General features: G+C 35.9%; 1 protein-coding gene across 6 annotated transcripts in view; it reads right to left on the reverse strand.

Moving 5' to 3' along the window:
* Positions 1-24,180, reverse strand: part of TDRD3 (tudor domain containing 3) — a 291,817-nt gene that overhangs the window by 86,279 nt on the left and 181,358 nt on the right. For all 6 annotated transcript variants that reach the window (XM_037799609.1, XM_037799608.1, XM_037799611.1 and 3 more), the window contains 2 exons: positions 21,469-21,618; positions 13,101-13,241 (listed from right to left, as the gene is read on the reverse strand). In XM_037799609.1, the coding sequence (XP_037655537.1) occupies positions 13,101-13,241; positions 21,469-21,618 (291 nt within the window). The remainder of the gene's footprint in view (positions 1-13,100; positions 13,242-21,468; positions 21,619-24,180) is intronic.

The following is a 24,180-nucleotide window of genomic DNA, read 5'->3' on the forward strand; positions in this document are numbered from 1 at the left end:
CAAGCTCCAGGATAAACTAATCAAGAAAGTCAGATGCCTAGACAGCTTAGATAATGAGCCAAACTAGGAAACACGAAAATATGGACCAGCCAAAGGAACAAACTTATAGTTCAACTGAGATACAGGAGTTAAAGCAATTATTGCTGAATCAATTCAATGAGCTGAAGGAAGAACTAATTAGAGATGTTCAAACAAATCTAAATCAACTCAAGAATCAGGCCAATGAACTCAGGGAAGACACAGCAAAAGAGATGAAGGATATAAGAAGGACACTGGATGACCATAAGGAAGAATTCGTAAACTTGAAAAAACAAATGACAGCACTTATGGGAATGAAGGGCATAATGCAGGAGATGAAAAAGACAATGGAGTGATACAACAGTGGATTTGAACAGGTAGAAGAAAGGATCAGTGAATTGGAAGACCAGACATCTGAATTCACACACAAGAACAGAGGGTGAAAAGAATGGAAAATATGAGCAGGGTCTAAGGGAGCTGAGCGACAACATGAAACACACAAACATACGTATTATGGGTGTCCCAGAGGGAGAAGAGAAGGGGAAAGGGACAGAAAGAATAATAAAATAATCACTGAAAATTTCCCAACTCTTATGAAAGACACAAAATTAGAGATTCAAGAAGTACAGCTCACCTCAAACAGAATAGACACCATTAGACGTACTCCAAGACACTTACTGATCAGATTGTCCAATGTCAAAGACAAAGAGAGAATTCTGAAAGGAGCAAGAGAAAAACAATCCATCACATACAAGGGAAGCTCAATAAGACTATGTACAGATTTCTCCGCAGAAACCATGGAGGCAAGAAGACAGTGGTATGATATATTTAACATACTGAAAAAGAAGAACTGCCAACCAAGAAGTCTACATCCAGCAAAACTGTCCTTCAAAAATGAGGGAGAGATTAAAATATTTTCAGACAAAAAGACACTGAGAGAATTCGTGAATACGAAATCAGTGCTACAGGAAATACTAAAGGTAGTGCTACAGACTCTCCCTGTAGGAAGACAGGAAAAGACAGGAGAAAGAGGTTTGGAGAAGAGTGTAGAAATGAAGATTATCAGGAAGGGTAAAAAGAGACAGAGGAAAAAATAAGACATGACATATAAAATCCAACAGAGAAAATGACAGAAGAAAGTACTGCCCTTACAGTAATAATATGAAATGTTAATGGATGAAATCCCCAATAAAAAGACGCAGACTGGCAGAACAGATTAAAAAACAGGACCCATCCATATGCTGTCTACAAGAAACTCACCTTAGACACAAGGACAAAAACAGGCTGAAAGTGAAAGGTTGGAAAAAGATATTTCATGCAAAGAGCAACAAGAAAAAAACAGGAGTAGCTGCATTAATATCAGACAAATTAGACTTCAAAAGTAAAACAATTAAAAGAGACAAAGAAAGACACTATACATTAATAAAAGGGTCAATTCATCAAGAAAACATAATGATCATAAATATTTACGCACCAAGCCAGAGTGGCTCAAAATTCATGAGGCAGACACTGAGTATACTGAAAGCAGAAGTAGATAACCATAATAATAGTTGGAGACTTCAATACTCCACTTTCATCAATGGATAGAACATCTAGACAGACGATAAACAAGGAAATGGCAATGTTGAATTGTGTGATAAATGAACTACACTTGACAGACATTTATAGAACACTACAACCAACAACAGCAGGATACACATTCTTCTCGAGTGCTCATGGAACATTTTCTAAGATAGACCACATGCTGGGTCACAAAGCAAGCCTCAACAAATTTAAAAATATTGATATTATAAAAAACACTATCTCGGATCTTTATGGAATGAAGTTGGAAATAAATAACAGGCAGAAGATTGTAAAGTTCACAAATATATGGAGACTAAACAACACACTCTTAGGAAACGAGTGGGTAAAGAAAGAAATTACAAGAGAAATTAGTAAATACCTCGAGGCAAATGACAATGAAAACACAACATATCAAAACTTATGGGATGCAGCAAAGGCGGTGCTGAGAGGGAAATTTATTGCCTTAAATGCCTATATTAAAAGAGAAGAAAGAGAAAAAAATTCAGGAATTAACTGTCCACCTGGAGGAACTAGAAAAAGAACAGCAAATAAATCCCAAAGCAAACAGAAGGAAAGAAATTAACAAAGATTAGAGCAGAAATAAATGAAACTGAGAACAGGAAATAATAGAGAGAATCAACAAAACCAGAAGCTGGTTCTTCGAGAAAATCAACAAAACTGATGGACCCCTAGCTATGTTAACAACAGCAACAACAAAAAGCAGATGCAAATAAATGCAATCAGAAACAGGAAAGGAAACATAACTATTGACCCTGCAGAAATAACGGAGATAATGAGAAGATACTATGAGAACCTATATGCTAATAAACTGGACAACTTAAACGAAATGGACAACTTTCTAGAAAAGCATAAACAACCAAACTGACCCGAGAAGAAATAGAGGACCTCAACAAACCAATCACAAGCAAAGAGATTGACTCAATCATATAAAGCATCCCCCCCAGCCCGGGACCAGATGGCTTCACATGTGAATTCTACCAAGCATTCAAGAAAGAATTAATACCAACCCTGCTCAAACTCTTCAAAAAAATTGAAGAGGAGGGAACGCTACCCAACTCATTCTAGGAAGCCAACATCACCCTAATGCCAAAATCAGACAAAGATACTACAAAAAAAGAAAATTATAGACCAATCTCTTTAATGAACATAGATGCAAAAATCTTCAACAAAATACTCACAAATCGAATCAAGCAGCACACTAAAAGAATTATATATCATGACCAAATGGGGCTTATTCCAGGTATGCAAGGCTGGTTCAACACAAGAAAATCAATTAATGTAACACAACATGTCAATAAATCAAAGCAAAAGAATCACATGATCATCTTGATCAATGCAGAAAAGGCATTTGACAAAATTCAACATTGTTTCTTGATGAAAACACTTCAAAGGATAGGAATAGAAGGAAATTTTCTCAGTACGATAAAGGCAATATATGAAAAACCCACAGCTAACATCATACTCAATGGGGAGAAACTGAAAGCTTTTCCTCTAAAATCTGGAACAAGACAGGGATGTCCACTGTCACCATTGTTACTCAACATTGTGCTGGAAGTTCTTGCTAGAGCAATCAGGCAAGAAAAAGAAATAAAAGGCATCCAAATTGGAAAGAAAGAAGTAAAACTTTCACTGTTTGCAGATGACATGATTCTATACGTAGAAAATCCGGAAAAATCTACAACAAAGCTATTAGAGCTAATCAATGAATACAGCAAAGTGGCAGGCTACAAGATCAATGCACAAAAATCTGTAGTGTTCTTAAATACAAGTAATGTGCAACCAGAGGAAAAAAATTAAAAAAAATTCCATTTACAATAGCCACCAAAATAATCACGTATTTAGGAATAAACTTAACGAAGGCCATAAAAGACCTATACAAAGAAAACTACAAGACACTGCTAAAAGAAATCGAACAGGACTTAAAAAAATGGAAGAACATACAGTGTTCATGGATTGGTAGACGAAATATAATTAAGATGTCAACTCCACCTAAACTGACTTATAGATTCAATGCAATACCAGTTAAAATCCCAACAACTTACTTTGCAGAAACAGAAAAACCAATAATCAAATTTATTTGGAAGGACAAGGTACCTTGAATAGCCAAAAATATCTTGAGACAGAGGAACGAAGTAGAAGGTCTCACACTACCTGACTTTGAAGCCTGTTACAAAGCTACAGTACTCAAAACAGCATGGTACTGGCATAAGGACAGAGATACCGACCAATGGAATCGAACTGAGTGTTCAGAAATAGACTCTCACATCTATGGACAATTGATCTTTGATAAGGCATTCAAGCCAAATCAAGTGGGACAGAGCAGACTCTTCAACAAATGGTGTTTGGAGAAATGGATATCCATTTCCAAAATAATGAAAGAAGACTCCTACCTCACACCTTATACAAAAATTAACTCAAATTGGATCAAAGACCTAAACATAAGCACTAAGACAATAAGACTCTTAGAAGAAAAAGTAGAGCACTATCTTAAAGATCTTGTGATAGGAGGTGGTTTCCTAGTCCTTACACCCAAAGCACAAGCAACCAAAGAACAAACAGACAAATGGGATTTCCTCAAAATCAAACACTTTCGTACATCAAAGGACTTTGGCAGCAAAGTAAAAAGGCAGCCTACACAATACGAAACAATATTTGGAAACCACATCAGATAAGGGTTTAATATCCCGAATACATAAAGCAATCCTACAACTCAACAGCAGAAAGACAACCAATTACAAAATTGACAAAAGACATGGACAGACACTTTTCCAAAGAGGAAATACAAATGCCTCAAAAACATATGGGAGAGGATATTTCCATGTGATAGAAAACCCCAGGAACCTCAAAGACACCCTACAGCAGCCCCAGAACACCACAGCCTTCAGGGAGAAAGCATCTCTTTGCTGATCCTCAATGTCGGATTTCTCCTAGCCTCAAAGCCATGAGCCAATAAAGCCCTACTGTTTAAGTGAACCCATTGTATGGGATTTGTTTTGCAGCAAGAAACTAATATAGGGTCTGAATCCATATTAGTGGAGGCCTGGTAAAGAGAAGGAACTGGAAGACAGAAGTTGGAGAAGGCCACACAGGAAGAAGCCAGAAGCCAGAAGAACCAAAAAAGGAGAGAAAACTGCCATGTCACAGGAAGTAGTGATAAAAGCCAAGGAATGCTAAGGATTGTCGGCAGCCAGCACCAGTATCCTACAGGCCCCCGGAAAAAGCAAGCCTTACGGATATCTTGATTTTGGACTTCTTCTAGCCTCAAAACCGTGAGCTGATAAATTCCTGTTGTTACACAAAAACCAGTCTGTGGTATTTGTGACAAAGTAAGACACAGAACAACATGTATGCTTTGCTGTGATACCTGGAGTCATTTATGATGTATCTAATAAAACCTTATATTTGAATTGAAAAAAAAAAAACCAAAAAAAAAAACATATGAAAAAATGCTCAATTTCACTGGCTATTATGGAAATGCAAATCAAAACCACAATGAGACGTCATCTCACACCTATCAGAATAGCCATTATTCAAAAAACAGAAAATTACAAGTGCTGGAGAGGATGTGGAGAAAGAGGCACACTTATTCACTGCTGGTGGAATGTAGAATGGTGCAAGCACTCTGGAAGACAGTGTGGAGGTTCCTGAGGAAGCTAAGTATAGATTTCCTGTATGACCCAGCTATTCCATTGCTAGGTACATACTCAACGGAACTGAAAATTAAGACACAAAAGGACATTTGTAAACCGATGTTTACTGCAGCACTATTCATGACTGCCAAGAGATGGAAGCAGCCCAGATGTCCATCAACAGATGAATGAATAAACAAACTGTGGTATATACACATGATAGAATATTATGCAGCTGTAAGACAGAACTAAGACATGGAACATATAATAACATGGATGAACCTTGAGGACATTATGTTGACTGAAGTTAGCCAGAAACAAAAGGAAAAATACTGTATGGTCTCACTAATATGAACTAACATCAATGAGCAAACTCTGAGAGTTAAAAGCTGATAACACAGCCTACCAGGAGATAGAAAGAGGGTATAGATCAGGCATCTGATGTTGAAGGACTACAGAAATGTTCAGCAGGATTGACTGTACAGACTCAGAAATAGATAGCATAATACTGTGTAATGATAGCACAATATTGTAAGTACATGGAAAAAAAAGATCTGTGAGTAAAGCTGAAAGAGTTGGGATAGGGGAATGTATGATACCAGAGGTAAAAATAGATGATGAAGACTGGAACTGTATAACTTGGCAAAAACTGGAGTGGCCAATGACTTGCTAAATGTACAAATATAAAAAGGTTCTCACATGTGGGAGAACAAATGAATGTCAACCATGCAGTGTTGAAAAAGGGATGGTATTTGGGAAAAAACATAATCAAAGCAAACTGGAGTCTATGGTCAACAGTAACATTCCAGTAAGCTTCCATTAAATATAACAAAGGCAATATACCAGACTTAAATGTGTATGAGAGGAGGATATGGGGGAGGGATGTGGGATTCTCGGTGGTGGTGGTGTTTTCTGTCCTTACTATTATAAAGTATGACATTTTTAGTTTTCTTTTTATTGTCTTTTTTATTATTCACCAAAAAAAAAAACTTTTTCATAATAATTAATATGTTCAAGTGCTGACAGTGGTGATAAATGTAGAACTATGTGATGATGCCGTGAACAACTGACTGTACACTGTGGATGGTTGTATGTTATGTGAATATATCTTTATAAGATTGTAGGAAAAAATATAAATAGAGGTAAAAGTGCTGTAGAAATCATGGAAAGATGTACATATTTACTGTTGATGAGAAGGCAGAATGGTGTAGCCTTTCTGGAGGTCATTGTGGTGGCTCCACAAGAAGCTAAGTATGTGGAGCCACAGGGTCCTACAACCTCATTATGGGGTACGTATTTGGAAGATCTGAGAACAGAGACATGAATGGACATGTGCACATTGGTGTTTATGGAGGCGATATTCATGATTTGCAATGGCTGGAGGTGCCCTAAGGGTACACTGACTGAGGAACAGAATGATGAACTGTGGTGTATGCATACAATGGCATATTGAACAACTATGAGAAGGAGTGAAGCTGTGAGATGCAGCCTCAGGAGGTGAATGGATCCTGTAGACAGCATGTTGAGCAAAGTACACCAGAAACAAAGGCAAACACTATAATGCCTCACCAATATGGACTAACTACAATGTGTAAACTCAGAATTGAATCTTAGAACACATCCTAACAGGGAAATGATTATTGTAATGGCCCCTAGATTGTAAGCTCTTACAGCATCAAATCTATTCCTGAATTGTAATGGCTACCTCCAAACTCTGAGATGTTGATCCCTTAGTGTATAACCTGATTGGTCTCCGCACTGGGTATCTGTGTGACACGTGAAACTCAGAGCTAGAGCTCGGCAGATATGAATATCAGTATTAATGCACACAGCAACTGTTAAAAAAAAAAAAAGAAAAAAAAAAAAAGATGAAATAGAGCCCAGACTTCAGTTAGAGATATGAATAAAGCAGATCTGGTTAAGACTAGAGAAAATCGGGCCAACGGGTAAAGGTTGAAACTGACTGTGTGTTAAAACTTCAACTTCCATGTGAGTCCAAGGGAAGAGATGTTTATTTGGTGTAGGATCTATATTTTCTAAACAAGATAACTTCTACAGTTTGTTCAAACACTGCAATTACACTGAACTTTGAATAGGAAGTGAGCTATGATAGGTCTGTATAGATTAGAATGAAATAGCAACACATCCCAAAGTAATTTGGGTGGAGAATAAAAATATATATTCAGGTCCCCCAGAAGAGCTGGGGGAGGATGCAGAGGTGTTGGACTTCTTCACCTGGATTGTTGCTGATGTTCTCACAAACACTGGGGACTGACGGCTTGATGTGCTGAGCCCTCTGTCTTGGGGCTGGCCCCTATGAAGCTGGTTGCCGCAAGGAGAGGCTAAACCTGCTTATAACTGTGCCTAAGAGTCTCCCCCAAGTGCTTCTTTTTTGCTCAGATGTGGCCTTCTCTCTCTGAGTCACCTTGGCAGGTGATCTCGCTGCCCTCCCCCCTACATGGGACCTGACTGCCAGGGGTGTAAATCTCCCTGGCAACACAGGATATGACTCCTGGGGATGAATCTGGACCCAGCATCATGGGATTGAGAACATCTTCTTGACCAAAAGGGAGATGCAAAATCAAACAAAATAAAGCTTTAGTGGCTGAGAGATTTCAAATGGAGTCGAGAGGTCACACTGGTGGACATTCTTATGCACTATATAGATAGTGCTTTTTAGGTTTTAATATACTGGAATAGTTAGAAGTAAATACCTGAAACTACCAAACTCCAAACCAGTAGCCTTGACTCTTGAAGACGATTGTAAAACAATGTAGCTTACAAGGGGTGACAGTGCAATTGTGAAAACCTTGTGGATCGCACTCCCTTTATCCAGTGTATGAGTGGATGAGTAGAAAAAGGGGGACAAAACCTAAGGTGGGATGGTGGGGGGTGATTTGGGTGTTCTTTTTTATGTATCTTTTTTATTCTTATTCTCATTTCTTTCTGGTGTAAGGAAAATGTTAAAAAATAGATTGGGGTGATGAACGCACAGCTGTATGATGGTACTGTGAACAGCTGATTGTACACCATGGATGACTGTATGCTATGTTAATATATTTCAATAAAACTGAATTAAAAAAATACATGAGTTTGCGTGGCTTCAAAACATAAAAGGAGCAAAACTAGTGACTAGAAAAACATACAGATGCCATTTTTTGTACCTCACTCAGATATAGTAATTCCTCCATTATAAAATATCAAATCATACCCAAATGAAATATGACTTAGGAAGCATTCTCTTGCCATTACTATTACTTCAATTTGTTATCAATAAAGAAACACAATATTTGCTAAAGTATTTATTCTAATTAAATTACACATATGTATTTCCCTGAGGGTGAAATAAAAATTAAAAAAAGTCACCCTTCCCTTCAAGACCTCTCCTTCTACACCATGCTTTTCCCTTTTCTTTAACCAGCCATCTTCAAATAGGAAAAAAATTTTTCCCCCTGGAGTTTCTACAGGGCTCTTAACTTAGGTTCCAGATAAAATAAATTGCCTTCAAGAAAACCTTAAAACAAATGATACTAAATACAGAAGACTGTGTGAATATGCCAATACAATTTTTTTCAAGGAGTTTAACTATAACTTTTGCCAGATTCTCCAAAGTGCTTAAGAACCATATGACCACTGGAAATACCTCAAAATTTGATTTTAGGTTTCTCCTCAACAAATTATTGTACTGGCTTACTCAAACTATTATCTAATGAGTAGTCATAAAATCTTAGACATAATTAAAAGCCTGCTGGTATATGAAATTTTTAAAAATGTGAAGTTTTTAGTAACATCTATCAAGCCTTTGGCAGGCTTTTTACTTTATTACATAGAGCAAAAACAAACAAACAGAGAAACCTGTATCATGTAAAATAAGCTGAGCTGTGTAGTCATACTATGTTATGGGAAAAGAGGGAAAAGGATATTGATAAAGGTTCATATATAGCATAGCATATGTATGCATTATGTTTATGAGATCTGCCTTGTTGAGGTATTATATACACAGTGCTTAAAAGACAACAGTGCAAAAGAGAGGCTAGAGAGTCTCATTTTAAGGTAGTGACATTTCATATGTTAACACAGGACTGGTGCAGTTGCAAAGAATTTAGATTATCATGTGAACTTCCTGATTGAACATCTTCAGATCAGGGATAAGGGATTGTGGCTTAAATTTGTGCCCTTGCTCATATTCTCTACAATACTCATAAAACAGCACCAATTGCTGCAGGGATCTTGGCTATATCAAGTGTTTCATTAATTCTTCTATTATAATACTACTTTTAAATCTGAGACAGAAATAACTATTACAATTGATACTCCAGCCTAAAGGAGAATAAAAGATGATCATTTCCTAATCCTGACTATATGCCTAATATTTGAATAACTAGATTTTACTAATAAATCAACAACATGAAATTCAGCCAACTACAGTAAATAAGATAACAAACTGCTACGTGGCTATACACAGCAATTTTAAAAACAATTTTTTATTATAGACATTTTTAACTTTTTATTATGGAAATTTTCAAATATGTACAAAGTAAACAGAATAACAGAATGAACCTATTACCCAGCATTAACAATTATCAACACTCTGCCATTCTTATTTCCTATATACCTCCAACCATTTCCCATCCCCTCACATTCAGTTATCATTTTCTACAGGTTTTTTTTTAGGTAAAATTTACATATATTTAAATACACTTATCTTAGGTATACAATTAAGACAGATGGATATATTGTCTAACCCACACCTCTGTCATGATATATAACCCCTACCACTTCCCCCAGAAAATCCCTTCATGAAACTTTCAGTTAATTCCTGCACCCCTCCCAATCCCTATTCTGATTTTCTTCTCCTCAGATTAGCTTTGCCTGTTCCAGAACTTCAAACTACTAAATCACACAGTACAGACTCTGGTGTCTGATTTCTTTCAATGAGCATGTCTTTGAAATTCATCCTGTTTATATAGGTAGCTCCTTTCTTTTTATTGTTGAGTGAAAAAAAAAAAAACTCTACTGTAGAAGACTGCACAATTCTCCATTCTTCTATTCTCCATTCTCCTACTGACATACATTTAGGTTGTTTCTAGTTTGGGGTCCGTGTAAATAAAACTGCTGTGAACACTCACATATAAGTCTTTCAACAGACATATGTTTTATTTCTCTTGGATAAAAACTTATAAGTGGACTTGTTGGATCAAAGGACAGATGTATGTTTAACTTTATTAAAAAAAAAAACAAAACAACTGTCAAACCTTTTCCAAAGTGGGCTTACTATTCATTAAATATTAAACATCCCTATCACCAGTACATGAGTGTTTCCATTGTTTCAGTATCACTAACATTGGGTGGTGTGGGTCTTTTTTATTTCAGTCATTCTAGTGGCAATGTAGTGGTATCTAGTGGTTTTAATATGCATATAACTAATAATGTTGAGAGCACCCCTACGTGTCCTTATTGGCTATTCATACATTTTCCTCTGTGAAGTGTCTGTTCAAATCCTTTTCCAATTTTGAGGTGAAGGACATTGGGAGGAAAATTACCTTTTCCTTATTGAGTTGTAGGAGTTCCTTGTGTATTAAGGAATAGCTTAGATAAATGTCTGCAAGTATTTTCTCCCAGTCTATGGCTTTCCTATTCTCATTTTCTTAAATGTCTTCTGATGAGAAGAAGTTTTAAAACTTTTATGAAGTCTAAGTTATCAACTGCATTCTTTCATAGCATTATTGTCTGTGTCCTGTCTATGATATCTTTGCTTAACTCAATGTCAGAAAGACATTCTCCTGTTTCATTTTGGAAGTGTAAAAGTTTTAACTCTTATCATTTTAAAGTACGTAAGCCCAACAGTTGGCTAAGAAATACCAAATAAAATTTCAACTTTTAATAATACAATTTATATTTTGTATATATATTCACTTCTTTTTTTACAGTATGACCTTCTAACTTAAGACCAAAATGTTTCTGAAAAGGTAAGAAAAAAGCATTGTAGTTTGGGAAGTTGGAATGCTTACATTTTCACTAAAATCAGAACATTTTGCAAATCTGGTCATTTTTCTCTGTAGAGTAAATATTCACTTTTGTGGCCTGATTAGTGAATATTTGAAATACTACAGAAGACATATATAAATGCTACTGTCACAGATAAAGGAATATGATGGTATAAAACATACTACTTCTGCATAAGTTCCTCGCTCTTTTCCCCTCTGCTACCCATTATATGGGTTCTACACAGAATGTGTAGGATGTGTAGACTCCAATAAAGACAGTTTCCTGAATGGAAGAATTAATATGAGAAAAAAAGTTTACTGATTTTTGGATGTATAAGTGTCAAACTTCTTGAATATTGAGATGAGTCAGTAGATACGTGTAAACAGGTACAGACAGACAGCAACTGCAAGAGTCCTTCTCTTTATACAAAGATACTTTCCTCCTTATAAAAAATAAAACTGTCACTTTTTGCTGTAAGATACTTACATTTTTCTTTTAAGATAGTGTTTATTCCTTCATGACCAAAAAATTAAGCTATTGCCTGACATATAATCTCTCAAAGCCAAAACCAGTAATAAATAACACGCTATTTGCCACATAGCATGAAATAGAGAAATAAAAATCTAAGCAGACTGCTGATACAAGCTCTTCTCACACTTCCTTGTTCACCTTTTCTTGTACTCCATCCACCTTTTACCTTTCTGACTTACTTTCCTTTTTCTTCCTCTCCCTTTGTAATTTGCAGCTTCTCAATTTTTTCCATGAAAGTACTTCATGACAGAAACCACTAGTTGTGCTCCCAACAGCCTATCATCTCCCTAGCTATTTAAACTCTGATTTTTTTAAAAGAAAGGACTTTGTTCAAGGAAGAGGAAGCCTGACCCATAGTTATAAATCCATTCCCCCATGCCAGTGTTTGGTTTAGGAATGAACATGAGACTGTGTTCTAGTCAAAGAGATACAAGTGGAAATCTGCTTGAGATTTCAGTGAAGATTTTCTTCTTGGACAAAAGAGACTCACATTGGGAGATGTGCCCCCTTTCCTTCCTGCCTTTGGACTTTTTGTGTAAAAATGTAATGCTCGGAGCACCTTGTAACCTGAGGAGAAACCCAAGAAAATTGCAGAAATGCCCACCAGAGCTCCAACACTGTTATATGCTGAATTAACCAAATTTTAAAATTATCTACCCTCCGGGCTTCTTGTTTTATGAGATAATAACCCCCCATTAGTTAAACTAATCTTAGGTATTCTGCAACCCACTGGCAAAAATCACTGGAATTTATTCAACCTCTAAAGATAGAGGAAAATGATTTCTCCTCAGCTCCCTTAGGTCTGACAACAAAGCTTAAACCACTGCAGCATACCAGAAATGTCTTTTACTCTCACTGATCTTAAAAATCCATGTTTATTTTGCAATCAAGTCCATAACACACCCATGTTTGTTTCAATTTCTTTTCCGAAAAACAAACAAAACAAAAAAACTTCAGATAAAATGTGAGAAAAGACATGAGAAAACATGGGGAAGGGAAAATACTTTGGAGAAGTTGATAACTGTATGCTGTCTGTTTTTGATGCATAATATTTTAGAATATAATTTCCACTGAGAATCTTCAATTTAATTCGACAGCTTTTCCAAAAGACATTATTTTATTCAGACATAAGAAATTTAAATGAAATGTAAGTGTTACGTAAATTATTTTTCAAATAATATACATTCTTTGTGAGTTACCTGTAATCCTTAATGAAAGCCTTTTTTAAAGTTGGCAAATCTATCCATAATCTACTGAACACTGCCATTGGTGGTTGTGAGAAAGAACAAGAGTCAACAGGGCTATTAAAGGAAGAACACAGTAACTATATGGTTGGTTCTTAAGCCTTACCAGTTCTCTATAGACACCTTCATGTTTTCCCTCGGATTTGGTTGACTTTTCTTTTTGTAAAACTTCCCTATTTCGGTTACCACCAGCACTCATGTTGAGATTGCTTCTAGCACCACCACCACCTCCTCCAAATGTCTTGGTCTTTACATTAGAAAAAGATAAAAGAGACGTAAATAACTAGCATTTTAAAATGGCTCTAAAGACTAAGTTATGACTAAAAACATCTGGTAAAATTGAAGTAGTTTAAAGCTTCTTAATTATGATTTACATAAAAAATGAATTAACATTCTTTTTAAATAGCACAAGCATCTACTAGCCAAGTCAGGGTCAGGCAATAAAAAATTACATGATTATAATCTTTAAATCTCTAAAGTAAATCACTAGGATAAACTTAATTGTAAAACAATATAGAATAAAATAAAATAATGCAAGCATTGTACAGATTAGTTGTCAAAATGATTCCAGGATAAAATACTTGATGGATGTCAGAAGACCTGGGTTATAAATCCAGCTACATTTCAAGGGAATCTTTAATAAGACACTAAATCTACCTAGGAATCAGTCAAATAAAGTCCATGGTCCAGCAATATAATTCTACGAACTTAGAAAATGAACATAAATAATATAAAATTTAATTTGGGATTAAATTTAACTCAGTGTTAAAACTCTCACTACTAAACATAAAATAATATTAAAAAAAAACTCTATTATATTATTTACATCAATTATCTAATGTCTTCTCTACATATAAGAGCCTTCAAGTCTATATTTATTTTTGCCTGACTCATTTGAATAACTAAAAGTGTGCTTAAATTTGAAATTTTCATTTGATCTGAATTTTGTTTCATCAAAACTATTGTGAAAAGAATAACGAAGGCTGGTTTGGAAAAACAAATTCATGATTGAAATGCATCCCCCATTGTTTCTTGTACAATGCCAAACATTTTGTTAAATAATATCTTTATAGTTCTAATCTAAGAAGAATGAAGTCAAGACTTGATTTTTACTAGAGATTATGATATATATATATATATATATATATTTTAAATGTGTTTTAAAAATAACTACACTAAGAAAATAACTAAGACATTTATGTAACCTTGGGAAATTATTTTTAATCAGATGAAAGTTCAAGGAAATAGGATTTGAAAACAGAAAATACTAGATGAGTATTAATGCATAATACATGAAATATTTTTATTAGGTAGTTCATATACCACAATATTTAAATTTAATTTAAATAAAAATTAAAACCACTTCTTCAAAGATAAAAGACTCATTACTGGACTCATTCAATTTTTGGTTTATAGAGTCCCAGCAAAAAAATAAAAGGAAAGAAAAAAATTAAAGTGTTTTGATACTTATTACATGAATAAATGTAAATAAAAATGTATGTTCATATTAATGTGACACAGTACTTACTAGACCAGGACACAATGTAGCATAGTTAAAAGACCATAGTCTTTACAGTCAGCCAAGGATGAGATTCCATTTTGGCTCAGCCACTTGCTAGCTCCTGCCCTTAAGGAAATCACTTAACTTCCACAGAGCCCCAGCTTTTTCAACCTTAAAATAGGGATGAGGAAACCTTACCTCATGGGGTTGTTACAAGGATTAAATTACATTATTACAACTATGAAGTGATTATCTCAGTAACTGGCACATGGTAAACCACAATAAAAACGGCAACTACAGTTTCTGTCATTATACCAGAAGATAAAAGTCTGGAGCCTGACCTGTTCCAAATTAATTACATTTCTGAAGTTTAAATACTGCAACTACGTAAGTGCTTTTTTTTTTTTTGGTGCCAGTAAAACAATCCCATTGTCTGGATGTTTTTCTTATTATTTTCCTTCCATTTTATGGACGAAAGAATAGGATAAACAGCATTTTCAGAACTGGTTTTCAATGCTATAAAACAAGATATATAAATATCTAGAACCATTAAAACTTAAACATTACAAATAAGGTCACTGGGTTTGTCTTTTATGCAGCACACCATCCTGTCCATACTGTGTGAATTAGGTAAAAGAGAGATCATGACCACAAAACTCAAGTATGCTCTTAATACTGCCTAGCAATCTTACAGTATTTCTGTAGCCCATTCACTCTATCTTCTAGACCATTATTTTACATGTTGCCGTTGCTCCTCAAACCTCCAACCGTTTTTCCCCCAGTGTCACTGATGAACTAGCTTCCTTCCTCAATAAGAAAACTGAAATTATTATTAAAGAACTGGAATAGAGTCTCACCACATCTGCCCAACCACCAGTATCTGCACACTTACACTTTATCCTAGTACCATATACTTTCTCTTATCGCCATGTGAAAGTTAAGAGGAATGAAGAGGAAATGAATGACCACCCTAATTCTACATTAATTCTCAATCCTCATCTTATATGACTTTTCAACAGCCTTTAATACCATTCAAGACTTTTCCTCCATGAAACATTTTCTGCATTTTCTTGGGTTTTATCCTTTCTCACAGTTCACATCATGGCTGACTCAACTTCTTCCATCCAACCTCATAAGTTTGGAATGCCACAGTGTTTATTCCTTACCCTTTTCTCTTCACTATCAGCACTCATTCCCTTGGCGATCTCATTTATCCTCAGGGTCTTAAGTACCATTCATATGCCTACAACTCTCCAATACATATATTCATTCCAAAGATCACTTTACTTAGGATGTAAGCGAAACAAGGGTTTTAGAGAATTCTCAATTTCTGACCAGGGCATTTTACACTGCAACCTCCCCCCACAACAAATGGCACTCCTGACACATCATACTACTCTACATTTTCATTTTCCCATAGCACTTAAGACCTTCTAACATATATCATGTACATATTGATTATGTTTGTGATCTGTCTCCCTTACTGAAACATAAACTTGATAAGGGCAGGGATATTTGTTTGTTTTGTTCATTGATTTAACCCAAGTATTTAAAACTGTCCTGGCATACAGTAGGTTTTCAACAAATACTGACTGAATGAATGATAAATGGAGTAAATGAATATATATCATGGCTTGGTCATTTGTAGTAGATTCCACCAAATCCACATAACTGTTTAAATGGATGATTATAAAATATCTTTTCAGAACAACTCTACTATGATTCTGGTGTTCAAACGTATATATTAAATATATGTAGCCTCTACTATATTACACATAGATTTAGTACCAAAATTATCACTGTGTAACACTAAGTCCCTTTGCTTTTTTGAACCTCCATAAACTTTCTAATAATATAAATTGAGGAGCTCTGAAGTCTGTTTCACATTTAAAGAGCTTTGATTCTTTATCAACTACTTATGAGAAAATGTGATTGCTTATGATTTTTCAAAAGTAAAGCATATTAAGTATGCTAACTATATTCTAGTAAATAGATAGCTGCAACAACAAACAAAATCCTTGGGAGGAAAGTTTGTTTGAGATAAAAGGGGAAAAAAAAAATCTATCAGTAAGAAAATTGATATGTACCTATTATCCTCACTCGTGAAACTCTGTAATTTTAATAGCTTCTTGGGAAAGAGGGAACATATGTCATGAAAACACTGTAAGACACATTAATTTTAGAAATATTAAAAATGATTTTTCTTAAATGTGCCACAGAAGAGAGGAAAGACTGAATAGCAAAGAATCAATTGAGAGCTTTAAAAGCAAAGGAGACTGGAGTCCTTTGTGAAGAGGATAAAAGACAACAAAAAGCCCAGAGAACAGAGAGGTGAGAAAAGCCCAGAGACATTTGGAAACAGCCATAGAAACCAGAACCAGGAGAGAAGGACCAGCAGACCAGACATTGCCATGTGCCTTCACATGAGAAAGAGGAACCCCAGATGCCAGCAGCCTTTCCTCAAAGAAGCTTCTTTTATCTGGGAACCTTGGGATTTAGCAAAGTTTCAAGAACAAAAACTTATGGAATGGAGGATCTAAGATGGTGGCATAGAGAGGAGTGGAAGCTAAGTAGTCCCCTGGAACAACAAACAGAAACATCTAGTAAATAATCCAGAATAACTGCAGGGGGACAAACGTGACCGTCCACTCATCATACACTAACCTGAATTGGGAGGAATGCCCGAGATCACAGCATAAAATCTGTAAGTAAGAACTGTGGATCCAAATCGAGAGACCCCTCCCCCATGGCCCAAGCTACAGAGCCTCGTGGTACCAGAGAGAAGCTTTCTCCCAGCAAGTGAATATAGCTCAGCTGAGCTCCAACTGGGGTTTTAATTAGCGGGTGTGAACTGCTCACTACGAGGTGCGAGTCCCCAGCAGGTAGGCGGAGGTTTTGGGTGGTGGCTGACCTTGGAGAGCCAGAGGGTTGCCCAGGACTGGCTCTGTTCCTTTTTCGACTCAGTGGAGAAAGCCTCAGCCATTTTCAGTTCCCAGTTCTGTGACCCAGACAACGGTGTAGCACAGGTGGAGAGAGACCAATGAAATGCTAATGACCTCCCCCTAAGGAGTCTATCTTCTCTGAGAGGAAAGGGATGGGGCCCAGATCTGCTACCTGCCTTTTGTTCAGAACTTCCACCAGTCAAGAATTATAGGCTAATCTTTGCATCAGACAGACAGCGACCCTGCATGGCCCGGCAGCCCGGGGCTTCCCTTGAGGGACGACATGCACTAGCGATATAGCACAACCTTCCCTCAGCAGAGGTCCTGAAAGATCACAGCTGAGAAGGGGGGTCCGCTCGGAAGACCCAGGGACGCTACATCAATGCCAGTGGTTTGTGGGTCAGTGACAGAGAAAATTGGGGGCAAAACTGAAATGAAGGCTTAGACTCTTGCAGCAGCCTTGAATCTCTGGGAACACCTGGGAGGTTTGAATATCAAAGCTGCCCTGCCTCCCTGACCACCCAGACACATGCCCCACGTTCAGGGAGGACAGCTCCAACAACAAACCCAAACTGAGTTCACCAACTGAACCCCACAAAAATCATTTCGCCACACCCCACAGAGACAGAACTGACTTGAGGGGTATAGGCGACTGGCAGACGCCATCTGCTGGTTAGTTGGAGAAAGTGTATGCCACCAACTTGTATTTCTGAAAAATTAGATGGGTATTTTTTTTTTTTTACAACTTGAAAGAACCCTATCAAGCAAAGCAAATGCCAAGAGGCCAAAACAACAGAAAATCTTAATGCATATGATAAAACCACATGATATGGAGAACCCGAGCCCAAACACCCAAATCAAAATATCAGAAGAGACACAGTACTTGGCACAATTAATCAAACAATTACAACTGAGGAACGAAAACATGGCACAGGATATAAAAGACATGAAGAAGACCATGGAACAGGATAAAAGGGACATAAAGAAGACCCTAGAAGAGCATAAAGAAGAAATTGCAAGATTAAATAAAAAAATAGAAGACCTTATGGAAATAAAAGAAACTATTGGCCAAATTAAAAAGACTCTGGATACTCATAACACAAGATTAGAGGAAGCTGAACAACAACTTAGTGTCCTAGAGGTCCACAGAACAGAAAATGAAAGAACAAAAGAAAGAATGGAGAAAAAAATTGAAAAAATCGAAAAGGATCTCAGGGATATGATAGATAAAATAAAACATCCAAATGCAAGACTCATTGGTGTCCCAGAAGGGGAAGAGAAGAGTAAAGGTCTAGAAAGAGTATTCAAAGAAATTGTTGGGGAAAACTTCTCAAACCTTCTACACAATATAAATACACAAAGCATAATGCCCAGCGAACTCCAAATAGAATAAATCCAAATAAACCCACTCCAAGACATATTCTGATCAGACTCTCAAATACTGAAGAGAAGGAGCAAGTTCTGAAAGCAGCAAGAGAAAAGCAATTCACCACATACAAAGGAAACAGCATAAGACTAAGTTGTGACTACTCAGCGGCCACCATGGAGGTGGGAAGGCAGTGGCATGACATATTTAAAACTCTGAGAGAGAAAAATTTCCAACCAAGAATACTTTATCCAGCAAAACTCTCCTTCAAATTTGAGGGAGAGCTTAAATTTTTCACAGACAAACAAATGCTGAGAGTTTGCCAATAAAAGACCTGCCCTACTTCAGATACTAAAGGGAGCCCTACCGACAGAGAAACAAAGAAAGGAGAAAGAGATACAGAGAATTTTAACAGACATATATAGAACCTTACATCCCAAATCACCAGGACACTCATTTTTCTCTAGTGATCACGGATCTTTCTCCAGAATAGATCATATGCTGGGACATAAAACAAGCCTCAATAAATTAAAAACAAAAACAAAAACAAAAACAAAAACAAAAAACAACTGAACATATTCAAAGCACAATCTCTGACCACAATGGAATACAAATAGAAGTCAATAATTTTTGAATTGTAACTCCACTATTTACTTTCTACTTGATAAAAAATACAAAAACTCTACTGACAAATCAGTGGTTTTGAACTCAATGTAAAATATGTAATTTTCGACAAGAACTATATAAAGGTGGGGTAATGGAGGAGTATAGGTACATAGTTTATGTGACCTATTGAAATTAAGTTGGTATCAAAGAAAAACAAGATTGTTATGGATTTAAAAGTTTAATTTTAAGCCCCACAGTAAACACAAAGAAATTATCAGAGAATATAACCACAGAGATGAAAAGTAGAGTATGGGTTAAGAGAAGTGGGGGAAGGGGCAATGGGGAGTTAAGAAATAAGTGTAGGGTTACTGTTTGAGGCGAAGGGAAATTTCTAGTAATGGATGGTGGGAAGGTGATACCATTACAACATTCTAAATGTGATTAACCCCACTAATGGAAGGCTAGGGAGGGGGGTGGAATGGGAAGATTTAGGCTGTATATACGTTTCCACAATTGACGGGGGAAAAAAAAAAAGACAGTCTAAATAGATGACGATTGAATGCCAAGGATGACCCTGGATGGGATCTGAGGATGGAGGACAGGAGATTCAAAGGGACACAGTTGAGACATAAAGAAAAGGAAATATAGAATGTAAGCTTTGTATCTTTGTTGAATCTCTTGTACTTCTTAGCTGCGCTTAATGGGATTGCATGAAAGAATGTTCTTGTTCATGGGAATTGTATATGTGAATTATAGTGTTTGTTCAAGGATGTGTGCAGCTAGCTCTCTTATGTTCAGAAGACAGAGAAATAGATGATGGATGGTAGATAGGGAGAGAGGGACGGAGGGAGAGAGGAGGCAAAGAAATAGCGGTGTGACATGTTACAGTTAGTGGATCAGGGTATCGGGGGAGGGGATTAGGGAATGCTGGAGTTCTGTGTATGGGGTTTGTATTGTCTTTGCAACTGTTCCCATAACTTTGAATTTATTTCAAAATAAAATTTAAAAAAAAAAAAAAAAAAAAAAAAGCAAAGGAGTGACACGATCAGTGCCAGGTACTATTCAAAATGCTTTTTTAAAGATTATCAATTTCAATTCTCACAGCAACCATATAAAGTAGGTACTATTTTTACTCCCATTTCATAGATGATGAAAAATGTGGCACAAAAAGCTAAAGTAACCTATCCAAGGATGTTAGCTGGATAGGCTTACAGGCTATCTAACTCCAGAGTTCGTACTCTTGGCCCTATGAGACTGATGATAGAAGGACACACAGAAAGAAGAACAATGAATATTCAAAAATTCTCCTACTTAAACTTCAAATTAGCTAAGTTTAATTAGTGGTTCTGAATGAATGAAACTGTATTTTGATCTCACTGGTTAAAAATCTGTCTAAGCAAAATAATTCACGTGCTAAAATTTCTTATCAAAACCTAAAATTCAATTAATAACTAGAGAAAACACCTATTCCAAAATAAGCAAGAAATATAAAACAATGAAAAGAAAACCATTTGGCTATCATTAGTAAATGATGTAATGTGTGTGCATGTATATACAAATATTCATATAATCCAAAGATAAAAAAATATTTTTACTATATAGTAAATGGAATTAAGTATAAAAACTGACAAAAATGTTAACCCTGAGCCACTGATTTACCCTCTAAATGTAAGAAATTGCACTTACAGGGGAAAATTATCCTGAAAAAGTGAACATCTAGCCCAACTAATAATAAGAAACTCTCTGCAATAAAAAATGTCCAGTTGTTACACTGCTATAAAGAAAAGGAAGAGGCAGACAAGAAGGGAGGTTTGCTAGCAATAATAACTTACTGAAACTCCCAAGATGATTCTGGAAAACAAGCATAGGAGTAAAATGTGTTTAAGATTCCATAAGGTAGCAGGGCCTTTTCTACTTATGGAATATGCAAGAATAATGCCAAGGGTGTGTTGAATTAATTATCTTATGTGAAAACAAAGCAATGATCATGAGTAATCTAAATGAGCATAATAATGAGAAATAAGAGAAATCTGTAATTAGATTTAAATCTGTTTCTTACTTCTTTGCTTTTTGCAACTTCTGCAATAGCAGCAGTCCTTTGCTTTTCAAATTCATCATTATCAATTGTAGGTTTGACAGGCATAGTAACTTGCAAGGTCTTTCTTCGATCAAGTTCTCTGCTATCCACTTGGACATGAGATACACACTTCTGGTAAAAATAAATAAAAATAAATCAATTTAGTAGTTCCAAAAAGATTCAGGTTTTTCATTAGAAAGGAATACTCTTCAAAAGAAAATTTATTGTCTCTCATAATAGTTGAGAGCCTACAAAAAAATAAAATTCCATCCTACAGATTTAAAAATAAAGGTATAAAACTGAGTAAAACAACTTTCAAATAAATGTAACTGGTAAATATAATTAAAAACTACACTAAAATGTGACATATCTAACACATATCTAAACAATGTAAACAAAAGATCTAGGTTTCATTTTAGGGTAATGATTTGACATCATTTTAGATATCAAGCAGTCTAGACTAGCATACAAGAAGAGATAAATTCCACTTGTTAATTTAAGAGTTTAATTTCCACATTATATGAAGGCTGGGAAGAACATTTATTTTAAGATATAAAAGAATGCCTCTGAACTTACATACCAAAAATCTAAAAACATTCCTCCCCCCACATCAGGCTGCAACGTTTATGATTTTCAGCTCCATAAAACAAATTTCAAAAGGCATCATTTCCTAAAAGATAATCTCAATTCGAGTCTCCATTCCATTTCCTAAAAAATAAGCTCTTAAATTCAGTCTCCATTCTAATCCTAGCTGTAAAAGTTCTGTAAAAGAAATTTTTTTCAATTCATTGACTAAAAGAAATCTAAAACATCTTCTCAAAGAAATATGCTATACAAATAAAATATTTTCAGCAGTCTAAATATATCCTTTTGATAACAAAACACAGCTAGCATTATCTATCTTGAACCCATGTTCAAGGCTGAAATAGGCTGTATTTTTCAGAATGGCCTCTATAAACAAATAACACTGTTGAAACCATACCTTTTTTAAAATTATACTTCCTAACCCCAAAAAGCTATAAAACACATAGCAAATTCTTGAAAATAATCAGATCCATAAGTCACTCTGGGGAAATAAAAGTTGACTGTAAGTAATTTATGAAAGAGAAATATTAACACCATAATGTTAAGGGGAAAGTAAATTCCTATAAATATATCATTTACTATTTCCTCAAAATAAATTAATAGAATATTTGCTCCCTGTATTCATTTGGGGGGGCAGTTATTACACTGTGAGAAGGGAGAACAGTGTCAACACAGATCATACTATTAGGCTCCATACCTCCTTTTATCTTGACTCTCCCTTATTCCAAAACAGTAAAAATGAGCATACTCTGAAAATACCTTAAAAATACCCATAAATGCAAATACGACTTTAATTTAATTTTGAGTAGATCTTATTAAACATTTTTTAATTTTTCATTTTTGAACAGGATGGTAGTCAACTTATCCTATCCGTTTATCTTCTGATCAACTTAGATACCTGTAACTGACACCAAAAATAAAAACATAACAAAGGTCTTGTTATTGAAATTTACATCTCTGTGTTTCTTACCCATGACATCCCCAGCTCATTTCCATTCTAAACCAGCACTCTCAAAGGATAACAAAGAGCAGATGCAAGGTAGATTACCAATAGCTAAATTTTAGAGGCATGAAGAGGCAAAGAGCAAGCTACCACAGGGGTTATTCTCAGATCTTCAGAGACAAAGCAAGGAGAGTTTGGAGGAAATTGTTGTGGATATAAGTTGATGCTGAACACAATGAGAAAAGCAGAAGATACTGGCCAGCTGAAGAGCTATTCAAGGTAGCATTTTGCAGCCATGCATGGTTGAAAATAGGGAGTCCAGATATAGTTTATGTGGAAGAAGGATCATCACTGCTGTGGTTGAGGAGGAAAATACCAACTGGAAATAAAATTAAGTCCTTGACTGAGATGGTGCTGTGGATTGAATTGCGCTCACCAAAAAAGATATGTTGGAGTCCCAATACCCAGTACCTCAGAATGTGATCTTATTTGAAAACAGGTTTCTTATAAATCGGTATAAGCAAGTTATAAAGAGGTCCCTCTGAAGTAGGGTGGGCCCTAGATCCAATGTGAGTGGTGTTCTTTTAAGAAGAAGAAATTTAGACACAGACAGAGGACAGACTGCAACATGATGACTGAAAAGTGAACATCATGGAGTGCCAGCAAATCACCACCAGAAGTCAGGAGAGGCAAGGAATACATTATGCCTCACAGATTTTAGAGGTAACATGGCCCTGTGGGCATCTTAATTTTGGACTTCCAGAACTGTAAGATAATAGATTTCTGTTGTTTCAAGCCACCCAGTCTGTGGTACTCTGTTACAGCACTCCTAGAGGAAACTAAGACAGATGGGTATTTGGATTGAGGCAGAAGAACAGAATCTTGGAAGAATAGCTGAGACAGCAGGTCCCCTGAAAATACAGTGGTGTCCTTCCTGCCCCTTGAGTTCTCATCTTGATCTTATCCCTCAGAACAAATTTTATTTTATTGAACAAAATGAGAAAAATTAGCATATTTTAGCCTGCTTATATTTGAATTTCTCTCTCAGTCCTGCGCAGAGTCTATATTAATTGTAAATTACTCTTCAGATACGGCTCTTAAGTGGTTTAATCTTTTGGTCAACAGCTCTTGAGAAAAGATTCTATACCAATAATTGCATTACAGTC

The sequence above is a fragment of the Choloepus didactylus genome, chromosome 12 (genome assembly GCF_015220235.1).
Source record: "Choloepus didactylus isolate mChoDid1 chromosome 12, mChoDid1.pri, whole genome shotgun sequence".
Classification (NCBI taxonomy): domain Eukaryota; kingdom Metazoa; phylum Chordata; class Mammalia; order Pilosa; family Megalonychidae; genus Choloepus; species Choloepus didactylus.